The 15213-nt window shown below is 37.3% G+C and overlaps 1 protein-coding gene across 1 annotated transcript in view; it reads right to left on the bottom strand.

Annotated features, from left to right (window-relative positions):
- The window catches only part of LOC134535253 (uncharacterized), a 228081-nt gene that overhangs the window by 24699 nt on the left and 188169 nt on the right, over positions 1–15213 (bottom strand). The window contains exon 3 of the mRNA XM_063374325.1: positions 13135–13191. Coding sequence (XP_063230395.1) covers positions 13135–13191 — 57 coding nt within the window. The remainder of the gene's footprint in view (positions 1–13134; positions 13192–15213) is intronic.

Genomic DNA, 15213 nt, shown 5'->3' with positions numbered 1-15213 from the left:
ACAGTTAATTGGTTTATTTTACTCACGATTTATTTCCGTACACGTTCCTTCACTGGTACAACTGTGAAAACGCCCGAGGCACGAATCGGCTTAGAGGAGGCTGACCACGCACGTGGTCGCCTCAAGGCAGCGACACGACCGCCCTCGGCTGGCGGGAGAGAACGACTGGGCTGAGATCATGGTTTGCAGGTGGCAACATGGCGCCCTTCGCGCCGAACACAATTACCGTTACAACATTCTGCGATTCCGTGCCCCGGCGAAATTTAAGTAAATAATAGATTACATTAATAAATATATAAAAATTACTGGCAATTTAAAATACATTAATGTTTACGTCGTTATTGAGAATTATTATAAAACATTTCTACCCTCGTCCAAGTCCGTGCCTATTCGGGTCCGCCCGGGCAACGTCTATAGTTTTATAATTAATGTAATATTTAAACTGGAGAAACACATGATTACAAAACACTGGGGCAGAAGAATGAAAGAAAAAGGGTTACAATATTAATTACACGTTTAGGGGTGCGGCGCACTGCATCTAGGCGCCCTCTTGCCGGGCTGGAAACACACGCACACACGCACGCACGGGCGGGAGGTTTGAATAGAGATGGTGGTTGGGCGGTGTCATATCGGGCTCAAAGGGGCCGCAGGCCCGGACGACGTCATATGTTAAATAATTTTTCTTGTTATTTAACACAAATATTCATTACTAAAATCATCTTATATTTGAGTTTTCAATTAGTCCTAATACATACTGTTTAGGATAAAGTGAGACAATTTTGATAGGTGCTGAAAGGAACATCACAATTTTGACAGTTGAACGTAAACACAGATTTGTGTTTCGCCTGACTAGCTAATCATGTATGTACGTAGACAATTTTTTTTGGTAATTATTTAAGAATATTCAGCTGTCAAAAATTATAATGTTCTTTTCAGCACGTGCCAAAAAGTCTCACCTTATCTTGGACAGTGTGCTACACCTTATTTATTTGACATGCCTGCTAGCTATATTGAGTACACTTCAGTTACCATGCTCGAAAACTTTAATTTCCTGCACTACAGAAAATTTACACTCATTAAACTACACACACTGTAGGCCTATAGGTTATAGTGCAGTCTGCCACACTCTCTGTGAGGCTGATTAATCAGTTTCTGCTGTGTTGCATGTGCAATCTTCTGAGTTGTCGATAAGGCTCTGATGGTTACGGAATTGAAAACAGTTCCAAACATCTCTAAACCCAAGCGTTTGGTCACTTTCATCTTTAAAATGACCGTGTTAAATAGCATTTGGTACAAAAATAACAATGTAGTCAAGCTTTTAAGCATCTGGCTTAACCACTCTTGTGTTTTTGCTACACAACTCCCAGCCTGTTCTAATTGCTTCTACCGCACTCCAACACCCTGTCCTAAAACCCCCTGAATAATACACACACATCATAACCACCTCACAAGAAGCCATCTTGCTCATGGCTTCAACCTACAGGCCTACCACCCTCTCTACACAGCACGTCATATACGACAACCACATTCTTAAAAACATTAGAATTCATTCATTAACACTTCTCATTGGCACATGATTGGTAATATTGATAGTTTCAGTCTTAAAACGTGCATTAAATCACTGCGGGAAATTTAAGCGCTAACAAAAAAAAGTGTGCGTGACTTAAAAGATTTTCTGTGAGGCCATGAAAAGTTTATCTATATAAGTAAGAGTTCAAAAATAAATTATTTTAGCAAAATGGAAACATGTCAGAACTATGTTTTATTTATCATTTTCCTGCTGTGTCTCTAGGCATATTTCAACAAAACACTATTCTGTAAAGCAGACTGTGAGATGTGTAGACTTGACTTTTGTTTTGAAATTTTTGCTTGTGTTGTTATTCCTAGTTAACAATTGTCTCTCTCGAAATAAATCTCTCCCTTTTACGAAACTTGTTTTGATTACAACTTGACAGCATTAACAGATCAATATCAAAACAACATTTACCACACCTCTGAACAAATGATTCGGTCTATACATAACAAAACTTGTTTTGAATATATCTTAGCATTAACATATCAAAAACAATACTTTACCACACCTTTAAAAAATTGAATCTGTCCATACCAACTTGTTCCCTTATAAAAAAATTTTTATTACAAAAGAGAACACCTTTATCAATCAATAATCCAAAACTTACAAGACCAAGAGCACAATAAATTTTTTTTTGCTAAAGGTTTTTACTAGAAACTCCATTACACTCGCGTATTGATGCTTCATGCTATTTTTTTTAATATCCGTCCCTGTACTTGATTGGAACTTGATTGTAATTCCTTCGAAGCAGACTACCATTCTCACACCTCACTTCCTCTAAGACAGTATTGGGTCTTTTGACAATTTTTTTTTTCGGTTTATCGAGCACCTGTATTTGCATTGGGACTAGCATTAGGAGCCACTTTCGTTGGATGAGAGTTATCACTGTTGCCAAGAGTTATGCCTAGGTGGTAATCATATTTATCCAATCAATTTTGTGACAACTCAGTATAAGAACTACGGATGTGTTCAGTTCTAACTACATTTCCTTGGCTGGTCATTACAAGATATGATGGGAGAGGCTATCTTCCCCACAATTCTACCTTTAACCCATGGTACACCTGTTCCTGTGCTTATCACTACATTTTGCCCTGGCTGAAGTGAATCTGGCCTATCACTGGCTGTTTTATTGTACTACATTCTCATTTGCTCCTGTTTGTTCCCAGGGGCGCAACAATGGGGGGGTGGGGGGGGGGGGGGGGGGCAAGGGTATTTTGCCCCCCTCTGAAACCTTGAAGTGGGGGCAAACGGGGGCAAAGAAAGTGCTGTGTAATCAATTTTTAGATAATAAAACTGCTTAAATAGCACCATTTTCCACCTTGAAATACAAATTTTCCCGGGGGAGGGCCCCCCCGACCCCTCGCTTCAATAGGGGGGATCGATGATTTTTATAAAAAGGTATATTGCCCCCTCCTTTAGAAATTTAGTTGTTGCACCCCTGTTTGTTCCTCAACTTGACTCCCTATTCCTTTGGATCTTTGGCTCCAGATTTGAACTAGTGACTGGCAGTCGGGAATGCAACCTTCTACTCATGTGGCTGTTTCTTGAAGTCTCTGGATTCTAACCAACTTTATGTGAGAATTGACATTGCTACACTGACAGTTTTCTCTGTTTGTCCGTTACTTTGGGAGTTCTGGGACTTGCTGTTATTAGCTCACATTGGATCTCTTTTAAATATTGCTTGAACTGAAAGGAATTAAACGGCATATTATCCGAATACACAGTTTTAGGGTTTCCATGTGTAGAGAATACATTCTTAAATGCCTCAATAACAGTGCTAGCAGTTTTGTCTTTGATAGGGATAGTTTCTAAACAGTGAAAGAACTTGTCTACTATGACCAGGTAATGCTTACTATAATGCTGAAATATATAGGTTGAAAGTTGCTTCCATCGTAGCTGAGGAGGGGGTTGACTATACAGCTGCTCTTTTTGTTTGGCTGGCTGACTAATCTCACAAACTTGGCACATTTTAACAAACAGGTCAATGTGATCATTCCTCGCTGGCCAGTACAAGGCATGCTTGGCTTTTTGCCTACATTTATCTGCCACAATGTCCTTCATGTAATAATTTAAGCATTTCCCCTCTTAATGTTACTGGAATGACTACCCTAACACACTCTAAATCATTTAACAGAACAATGCCATTTCCTACGAACAGGTTGTCCTTATATTTCCAGTAGACTTGAGCCTTATCAGGTACCTGAGATACATGTTTGGGCCATCCGTGGTGGTAGTACCGTACTAGGTCCTGCATTACTAGATGCCCTTGTTAGCAACTGCCAACTCCTCCTTAGCATGATTATTAAAGAGCAAGCACTGCACAGCATGCACTATTTCTAGCATTCTGGCATCTTCAGAAACAGGGTCTTTTAAGTATGCTCTAGACAGCAAGTCTGCGACATACATCTCTTTACCAGGCCAGTACTCCAGTGTAACATCAGGCTTGTAAAGTTTAACTCTTAGTATTTTAACATTAACGTTATCTTTTTTATTTTTAACAAAAACTTCCCTGGCACAGGTATCACTATAATTTTGGGTTACACTGTCCAAGCGTTGAATTAGTTCTAGGTCTACACATGCTTAAATCCCTAGAATGAGACAATTATTTGTCTTAAGTACTATAAAGTCAAAATTGATTTTACTTGCACCCTTATTACAGTCAAACCTTACAGTACCTACAGGAGATAATTTAGTCTCTCCATAAGACACAATCATTGAACTGGCTCTGTTAATTTTGTCTTCACAGTAGATGTTTTTGAATGTTTAAAATGGCAAGATGTTCACTTCAAACCCTGTGTCCAACTTGAATGTGACATCATATTCATTAACTTCAAAATTCTGTTTCCATTCTTTCCGTTGTGAGCTCTCTAATGTGACCACACTTATGTGGTCACAGTGGAATGAATCTGCCACATCACTGTCACTAGTGTTTTCTATTAGCTCGTTTACGTGACTGGTATTTTGGTTTGGGATACTGTTTGAAAAAATGACCTTTACCCTGGCAGTTCATACAGTTTTTGCCATATGCGGGGCACATTCCGTACTTATGTTGTCTGTTGCACTTCCCACTTGTGTTTAGTGTCGGGTCTTTGATGCTCTCGTTAAAATTAGTGTAAGAACTCGATGGATACCTGCCACTGGTATTTTCACAGGCTTTGTCAGTCTTTTAATGTAGGTTTTTGAATGAGGTTTCCATTTGCCAGCACACACTCAGGGTGTCTACCGATCACGGAAGTCACGGAAAAGTCACGGAAATGAACACATGGTCACGAATGTCATGGATAAGTCACGAAAGTGGCCATATGGGTCACGTTTTTTTTTTCGTAATAGAAATAATAATTTCCAGTCTACAACTACGGGTGCTTGTTTTGTATTTTTTTCTTTTATCATACCTTAAAACTTAATTTTATATTTAAATTTTCATTTTTTTTTTTTTACTTTTCAGCGAAAAATAACCTACTTTATGCAAACAAATACCGTAATCAAAGAATGTAAACATCAAATATGTTTCGTTATGCAAGTGTCTCGCTTTACGTGGCATGATGGGTAGTGTATCGTTTTGTTGACAATATGGCGCCGCGAGCGTGTGTTATACGTGATGGCTATGCAGTTAATCGGTAACTTTTTAATGCTTGCAGTATAAGGATATACGATGTAATGTATTGGTTAGTTGAAGTTTTCTGCGTAAAAGATTACCGATAAAAATTATCAAGTGTTTCTGTAAGATTAAGAAGTATTTTCTGGACGTGTGTTTACAAAAACTATGTTTTCAACGGTTTTATATTGTTTTTTTATTAGCATTGGGTGTTTGCATGTGAAGTTTTAATAGTTCAAAAAGTTGTGTTAGACGTATTCAGCACACCATAGCACGCACGCCTCAGCAAGTCGGAAGGAATACCTAATTGATAATTGATAATATTTATTGTCATTAGACACAGTGTGCAATAGACATTGTCATTGAAAATACATAATAATATATAAATACACTTTTTTTAAGTTTAAAGAAAAATATCTTAACAATAATATAACTTTACACAAACTTAAGGTCATAAAAATTTAAATTGTTCCATTCGTCTAGTGAGTATAAAGGATTGGATATGAGCCATTGTTCTAAGATTTGTTTATACTTATCAAAAGATACTGTCCTTGCACACAAGGGTAATCTATTAAAAAAACTTACACTTACATTTTCAAAACTCATATATGATTTAAAGTCGTTTATAACTGACATCAATTAAATATCTATTTCTGGTAAGAAGGAAACATAACGAACAGGATGAGGTGTTAAATGCAAGAAAAAGAGCTGCACATGAAATCAAATTACTCGAAATGAAAAAGGAAAAATTGCTTGAAGAGAAAAAAGAAGAATTATTAGAAATAGAGAATGAATTGAAAAAACTCAAGAAAAGTGTATAAACTGTTTTTAGTGTCGGTAAATAGCCTAATATAGAATATTTAGGTTAGATGATAGCGCATAACCTTGAAAATTTTTTGTGTACTGTTTCAAAAGAGTCTAATGCATAATATATATTAAAATTTTCGGTCATAAAATTTTTTTTAAAGGTCCCAAAAAGTCCCCAAAAAGTCACTGATTTTTGCTTTTGGGATTTGGTAGACACCCTGACACTGCAACCACAGTCACAGGTTTGTCTTCTTTTTCTTGAAGTTGTCTATTGTATGTATGCTTTGCTTCTTTCTGCGGCTCGAGATTCTCTCATTGCCTGATCAAGTTTTAGATCTTCCTCTCTTAACAGAGCTTCTCAAAGTTAGCAGTCTCGGGTGCCGATAACTATACGGTCTCTGAGAATACTTTCTCCCTGGTCCCGATATCTGGAACACTTTATTAATTTCTTGGCCTCTGTTAAAAAGTGATGGAAAGACTCCCCTTTCCTCTGATGGCACTGATTAAAGACATAGCTTTCATACATTTTGTTTTGTTTTGGAGCTGCATAATTATCAATGGCTTGCATTCATGTTTCATAACTGTCCATTTCTTCAGCAGCTAGTCAGAATGTGGCATCTTCGTCAGCAACATTCAAGAGTGTTCGCGCTTTCATTCTCGAGAATCTTTTCTTTGTTCCGCAGTTGCATCATCTGGAATGTCTGGATCTTTACAGCTAGCTCCGATATATACAATGAGGGCCTACCGGTGTTATGTTTTGAACTAGTTGTGGAAATAGTGGGCGCCACCACGTGAGTGGGCACGTGGACCTGGCTAGAGACTCGTATTCAGGGCGTTACGTGGCCCGTGTGAGGCGAGATATTAGCCCACACACGTGGCCGCCTCAAGCCTTTATGTAGAAAGAATATGGTAAAAACTCCTGAGAGTATAAAAATTAATTACTAAACAGCCCCCACCGACCGAGAGAGGCCCCGAGGATGAAAAAGAAAGCGATTTGGATCAGTTAATTTTACAGAGCTACTTATCGGTGAAACAATGGTGATGTCCTCGGGGTGTCTGCAGAGACGTCCGCTCTCGGCCGGCTGAAGAAGGAGACTGGGGCGTGGCAGGAAACATGGTGTCCTTCGCGCCGAACACAATTACCGTTAACATTTTACAGACTGCGTGCCCCGGGTTATTACAGAGAATAACATGAATCTTTTATAAAATTAATATACACATACCCACGAACAGACTGTCTGTAATAATTACTTGTGCATGAAATTAGTTTAAATAAAGTTATATACTAGTTCCGCCGTCGCCCGCTAGGGAGCGTCTTTGGCCGTGCTTGCACTTACTTTATTACAAAAATATTATATTAAGAAAACAATTGACACTCACTTGACTGACCCGTCGTGACACTGTTTAGGGGTGAAAAGAAAAGGTTAACAATAATTATTAAAATACATATAGGGGTGCGGCGCACTGCATTTAAGCGCCCTCTTGCGGTAGTTCGTGGCGTGCAATTCAAATACTCACACAACTACGTACATCACGGTACAAATGGCGGGCAGGATAGGTGTGGGAGGGGAAACGGAGGATGATCAGGCTCATGGGGCGAAGCCCCGGCGTCAACAAGAAAATGGCATTTAAATTTAATCCAATTCTCATGAACATTACCTTCCAGGCTAAATTTGGGTGGAATGTTAAGTGATACCGATATGTTTTCTCCCATTATGTATAACGTCAGTGTTAGGTTTCACACGTAAAAATAACACTGAGAGAAAAGGATATTGATTGGAGTGTTTTATCTGGAATTCACAACGATAAGCACTTCACATGGCCATTTTACTTCGACTTTCTCACATTCTTCAGACTTAACGGTCGGCACGATCTGCGTGTCTTGCGTCTTACCGACCGCGCCATGTTAAAGTTGTATGGTTCACTTTAGATTTTTTAATAACTATATATAAGCTTCACTTGTTTATTACTCACTCAATACATGTTACAAACAATACAGTATACAGTTATTACGTAATGCAGCTTGGGCTGACATGATGGCATGCTCTTTGTTTATTATCAGGTTGGCTAAATTAACATATTACGTAACTATACCAACTGCAATAGTCAACATATCTTTGTGGTGTTTTTTTCTTCTTCAAAGTCTTAGGTTTCCTTCACCAACAGCTGATCTCCCAGATGTTTTCAATTTCTTCAAAACCATGGCATATCATTTTGTCATCGGAGTCGTTAACAGTTTCTTTTCCATATCTTAAATGTTCCGTATTATCTCCTCCTTGCAGCTCTGCCAGCTGTTAGGAGTTCACTGCTTCATTGTCACTCTTGCTTTCTGTATCACTTAATATCGGAACTTTAAATGGGGAATCTTTTTCGCTGCGGCCCAGAGTCAATATGCGGTGCTGGCATATCCAACGAAGATTAACTTTTCACTCCTTGGCTTCATTTTTGGTTGGTGTCTGTTGATTTTTATGTATGCTTCACAACTAAACTCTTTCAAGTTGCTCAGGTCAGTTTTGTTGTTGTACCATAGTTCAGCAGGTGTTTTCTCAATTCCTTTTGTTGGACTTCGATTGATGAGGTATGTGTCTGTTAGTGCTGCTTCATTCCAGAGTTTTTCATCCATACCAGAATCGAGCATCAGTGCTCTGGTCTTGTTCATCAACATTCTGTTAAAGTATTCAGCTTTTTCTTGATGCTGTGGAGAGTAAGGCGAGGAAGTTTCAAGAACTGTTCCCTCATAATGGGTCCAGCTTCTGAGTCTTTCGTTAATGTATTCTCTGCCATTGTTAATCCGGAGTTTGCAAGCCTTCATGTTTTGAATTCGTTCTATCTTCTTAATGTGCTGAATAACCACTGTGGAGACTTCAGTATTTGACACTAAAACAGATATTTCTGAAAAATGAGTGAAGTCATCGATGAAGGACTGAATGTATCTCTTTCCATTCCAAGAGGTTGGAGTCATGGGGCCAAACAAATCAGAATGAATGGTTTCTAGAGGCTGCTTGGTCTTTGTTCTTTCGCTGCTGAATGGAAGCAATGTTTGTTTCACTTGAATGCAAAATTTTCTTACTAGACCAGTTGATACCATCAGCTATTTCAGATAGATTCTTGAGATAAACGTAGCTTATACGACCCAACCTTCTGTGCCATATATTTTGTGTTGTTGCATTGTTGACATTTAGGGCTGCTGCTTGGACTTGTCACATGTAATAGTATACAGTCCATTTGTTGTTTTGCTGCCTCTAAGAATGATTTCACTGTCCTTTATGATTGTGACAACATTCTCTTTGAAGCTCACTTCACCACCATTGCGAGTGATCGTATCTATAGAAAGAATGTTCTTACTAAGCTCTGGCACGTACATAACCTCTTTTATCTCACAGCAATCAGTAACATTCTTGCCCACTTTATCTGCTAACATGCTACTTGACTTTTTTGCCAGTCCAATGTCTGTATATTGATAGACATCACATTTATCAGGAGGCTGTCATGATTGGTCATGTGGAACGTTGATCCGGAGTCCAGAATCCACTCACTTTTACTTGGAGTAGGTAGAATTGCCCATAAGAAAAGAGACAATTTATGGTGTGTCTCTCCTTTTAGGAAGTAGCAGTCCATGTTTTCATGGTTATTTTTCTTACAGATGCTACACGTTCTCCTATTATTAGCACATTCTCTTGCAACATGACCTATTCCAGAGCAGGTGAAGCACTTAATGGTGGAGTTACTGTGTCCAGTGTGTGTTTTAGTGTTCAGGTGAAAGTTGGAAGGATGTCTATCAGATCCACATTGGAAGCATTTCCTGATGGTTGTTTTGAATGCAAGGACATCACATTCATCCTTTGAACTTCTGGCGGCACATCTGTTCTCTTCTGCGATCAGTCGTGTAGTCAGGTATGCCACGGTTTTGTTAACCAGTGGAGTAGATTCCCATGCAGTGTAAAAATGATTGTAGGCTTCATGCAGATTTGTAAGAATTTTAGAGATGAGCATAGGTTCAGGAATGTCATTGTTTAATGTCTTCAGTCTGATTGCCAGGTTTTCTAATTTAGGTACTTATGTGGGTTGCCATGTTAGTACCAGAAGTGTACTTGTAGTCAGTGTCTCTTGACCCAAGTTGGACATTTGCTACACCATTGCACATGATTCTATATTTTAACTAGACACTTTCACTTTTGTACCTAGACCCATACCCTGTTAGAATTCATAAGCCACTTAAGTTTTTTATTGCACATTTACTTTCCACAAAGTAAACAAGTGTTAATCTTTCTATATAGAACACTTTAACATTTTTACTCCTACATATTAACTACAGAACTACACACTGATGCAATATTGTCTTATTGTCTTGTCGTTTTTTACATTTGTCTTTTACCTAAGAGCAGTACAATGTAAATAACATGGAAAACATAACCTAACACAAGTCACATGATTGAGAATTACTCAAAAGCATTATGATTTGTTGTCCAACACGTACAATGCCTAGGTGTCCTTCATGCAGTAGTGACAACATAATTTCCTGCAATTTTTAGGGCACAACTGCATGATCACCAGGGAACAACAAACCCTTATCCACATGCAGATCATGCCTCTGACTGAAAAACATCTGTGCATGTTTACTTTTGTTTTCGCTGTATATCATTACCTACTTCATTGAGTACTACGGTTTTGACTGTTGCACTTTGGAACTCTTCCTGTCTGGCTGGAGAAACTTGTGAGGTTCCTGCCACACTTTCTTACCAGATACACCATTTCAGTAGACAGTTCCTGATGTTACACTCAGGCAAATATGACCTTGACATCAGATATTAGTTTACCTGGGAGGTATTCCACTCTCAATGAATACCGTAGCAACTGTATCTTCATCCGCTGCAGTCGTACAGAAAACACTACACAGAAGTAGGAAAGTAGAGTGAGTGGTGAAGTTTTTTATGGTGACAAGGGGCAAGGGGGGCTGGGGTATGCTGGGAGACAGGTTGAACAAAATGGTGTATAGAGGGATGAGGGATCATGGGTGGAAGATTCAGAGAGAGTGGAGAAGAACGTAAAGAGGAAGGCAAGTATTCCTGGTGAGGACGGGAAGGGAGTGGAATAGATTGAGGGAAAGATTCTGGACGTGAGAAGAGAAAAATACTTAAGGAAGAGGCTTCAGAAATTGGGAGAACAGGGGGGCGGACTCCTTGCCACGGGTCGGAAGCCCAGTCACAAGTGTAACAATCATTCAATCAATCACATCCGTTATCTATTTCTTAAAAATATGTACTAATGAGACCGAAATGTGTCTTCCATAAATATAATTCAGAAATTCCTTAATGCCAAAAACTATGCTGAGCATTTATTTTTCAATCTGCGCATATTTTTTCTCTGTTGGTGATAAGCTCCGAGATGCGCTCTTTATCATACATCAAGTCACCCTTCGATGCATCACCCTTTAATGAGTCACAACCCAAGTCACCCTTCGATGCATCACTCTGAAGATATATTTTCTTAGCATTTCTGTTAAGTTTTTGATTTTGAAAACACAAACTGAAATCAGTAAATCAGTATATCCTAGCCAAGTATATTAAATTATTATTTGTAAATTTACTTAATTCTGTTACTGACATAAACTTACAAAAATACTTTTGTCACTGAGGTAAAAAAAAAGCTATCAGCGCTATAATTAGGTTCTTTGGAAGACTACACCATGATTATCTGTGTCAATGAGATAAAGATCTGTAAACTTCTGTGAGTGCCTTTTTAAAATCAACTAATGAAGCTCCATCTTTGGACTTTCCTACAAAATGTGCTAAGCTGAGAAGACTCATAAAACTTTAAATTAAGATTTTTTTCCCCTGAGCCAATTTTTATGAAATAAAGCCTTATGTTGCCCCAAGCAACGTTCAAGTTACCTGTGAAAACTCCATGAAAATTAGTTTAGTAGTTTAGGAGATTAGCATGTTTAATCATACAAATAGACAAAGTTTTTAAAAATAGTCTTATTATATTCTGTTAAACTCCCTATATAACCCGCAGTCAGTTTTTCCAAATACAGTACACTCCCGATTATCCGCGAAATTAAGTGGCAGTGAATAGTGAATAGTGGATAGTGAAAATCGCGGATAATCCGCAAAACAGCCGAAAATGGGAAACAAAAAGGGAACATTAATTTCAACTTAAAAATCTAAACATTTATGTACAGTAAAAGTGACAATAAAACTACAAATTTTTAAATGATGCTAAAATTTTAGTTATTTACTAAATAATTAACACACAATACATTTCAGTAATGTAAACATAAAAGTGCTCAACCATACGACTAGAAACAAAGCGCGACAGAGACAAAAATAGCAACGCATGCCAGCCTACTGCGTGAGTTCCGAGAAGGCCCGTGGCGTTTTACTGTATACTGAACCCAATACACTCGTCAGAAGAGTTCAAATTTGCTCACTTGTAATAAAATACAGATTTAAATGTGTGCTGTTTTTTTTCGTAGCATGCGCGGATCATCCGCACCGCGGATCATCGGCCCGCGGATAATAGGGAGTTTACTGTATTTTCAATGTACAGACACAACGGTTCTACATTTTTATTTTAAGTATTTGCAGCACTGTTAAAGAATATACTGAATTAGAAATTTGTATAAGTTGCAAGTTACACAGCTCAGATTGTGAGTATACTTATTTGTAACTTTTTGTAGATCAATCCCAAAAGTTTCTGAAAAGATCTGAATTCTGTGGACTTCTAAGTCCTTCACTTCATGAGTGAAAGGTCAGACCACGCATCCACTCATCTCTTAAGACAATACTGTATACTCATCATAAGCACTCAGGCTGTGATCCCTTGTAGGTTGGAAACTTGGAGGACTTTCAAGCCAGTGGGTTGGTTTTCTTAGAGTGCTTCTGTCACAACGCTGTTTCACCTCTTCACCCTCATCAAGCTTCTTTGTTCCTTGGTCCAGCTGGAAACGACAGGCTTGTTCTATAGAAATTTTAGACAATTCACGGAGCAGGGCAGGAAATCATGTGTACAAATATTAGACCTCATGAAGGTAATGTGAAGCTTCACACCTTAACGATTTAGAACAGGAAGAAAATAAAATAGAGGGTAGAGGATGTGTGAGGAGATAGTAGATGTGAGAGGAAGGGAGGAAGTAGTATAAGTTAAAGTAAAAGATCACCTTCGTGGCTTCTGCTTGTCTTCACCTCTACCATAAATTTTTCTGGATGAGATGGAACTGAAACAAAATAAAATATTCAAAATATATTGCTTGGCTTAACATTTGTGAACAAAATGTTTTGTTCATGACCTTACAAATAGGATATGTGTATTCTTAATCATTAATCTTTCTAAACTAAAAATAAATTAGTGAAAATGAAACATGAATTTTATCTTGCCAAGAATGATGCAGCTGTTGTGCAATTTCTACCCTGGTGACCAATGTTTGAAAAAAAAAAACACAATTTTTTTTTTGGAAAGGGCTGATACTGGAGGATCTTCTAGGATTTATTTTTTATTTTTGAAACAGTTTAGTGTAATGCCACAATCTACTTCAAATGACTATGTTAACATATATTATGACAGCATACAAAGGCTATTCAACACCAAAAATTTGTTCAGCAATGTTGTAACATTCCAGACCTCTGGCTATCTGAATGGTCCTACTGTTACGTAGGCTACATACAACACTAGAAGAAATGTACTGAGTTTCAAAATTACTGTTTAAGTTCATAAATGGTTATTCTCAATGATAATGAAATAAATAAACTATTTAATACTTAAGACTAATTTTAACTGTTTTATTCTTCCTGATCATTAAAACACAATGCACAATGGCAACCATCTTTTTACCTATAAACTTTACATGACAAAAACAAAACTCTCAAAACAAAACACCTTCACGGGCTCAAACAAAATATCACTTGGAATCTAAATGATAGAATGTTCGATGCTACGTTTGATGACAATACTTAAAATCTCACTGCCGCTTACAACGCGTGGTACAAATGGCTGATTCTGTTCCTGCAGACTTCCAAGCTATGACTAAACAATCGGGTGGATGAGTTCTCACCCTCCTACCTGGAAGGAGTTGGAGTCATAGGCCAATCAGAGAGCACCTTACAATTCTAGCAAATATAAAAACACTTTCCAACATTGAAAATGAACCATGATTCCTTGCAACTTCCATCCAAAAAAACCTTTTCCCCGAAAAATATCACAAGTCCTTGTTCCTATGCTGTTAATAATATTGTCATGCTGACATAATTTGAAGATGCATTTTTTTGCTCCTTAATTACAATTTACACAAATATTGTTACCATTCACTTTCACAATAATGATATCTCTTCTTTAATATCGGTAAGCTCACATTAAATTAAACTACGCATGGTATTTTCTTACATTATACCTGCTGTTTGTCCTTATAAACAGATGTAAATTAGCAGCATGTGTAGCCATATCAGGTGGAATAAAATTATCAATTTGGTACAGTACAAAATCGTATCCAGATGATTAAAATGAAAAAAATTTTGTTTTATTTAGTTGGAGTGAACAGAAATATTGTATAACAAAAAAAAAATCATCTCTAACACCTGAAAGTAAAATTGTAAATACTTTTTAATTTTTTTTATCTTTATTAAACTAAAATAATTTGGGCCATACAAAAAGCCTAAGCATACGTTTCTCCAAACACTAAAAAATTTAAAATTTATATGTTTTTTATATGTCATAAAATTTCATACCCACTTACCTTCATTTACTCTTTACTACCAAACAAAATTTTTTTTTTTAAATGCAGCCATTCACAAATTTTATGCAATTAGTTATTTAGTTTGATTCTTCTGAATGAAGCTTGGTCATCCAGATTTTGGCTGCATCTGAATATATAGGGATGCATCCATAGCACACACATTCTTATATTCCTAATAAAATACAGCCACAATGTAGAGGACGTATTTCTAATGGATGGATAATATCTGAATACTTTTACTGTTAGCACAACCTGTTGACAGTTGGTCATACTAATGTGCATGTTACCATTTTAAGTTGTACCCACGAATATTCAGAAAAACGTAACGAGTAACGACAAATAAAAAAAAATTATGTAGCATTGATGTTATAAACGTTAGCTGTCAAAATAAAAAATAAAAATTTGTAATGAATCTCAAATATTAAATATACTTACAATGAGCGTTAAATATCCCTATAAGTTAAAGTTCGCCTTTCGGTAATTTTTATTAACCTTTTTTAAGTGTGTCTA

The sequence above is a fragment of the Bacillus rossius genome, chromosome 8 (genome assembly GCF_032445375.1).
Source record: "Bacillus rossius redtenbacheri isolate Brsri chromosome 8, Brsri_v3, whole genome shotgun sequence".
Lineage (NCBI taxonomy): Eukaryota > Metazoa > Arthropoda > Insecta > Phasmatodea > Bacillidae > Bacillus > Bacillus rossius.
This window is presented reverse-complemented; position numbering and strand designations above follow the sequence as displayed.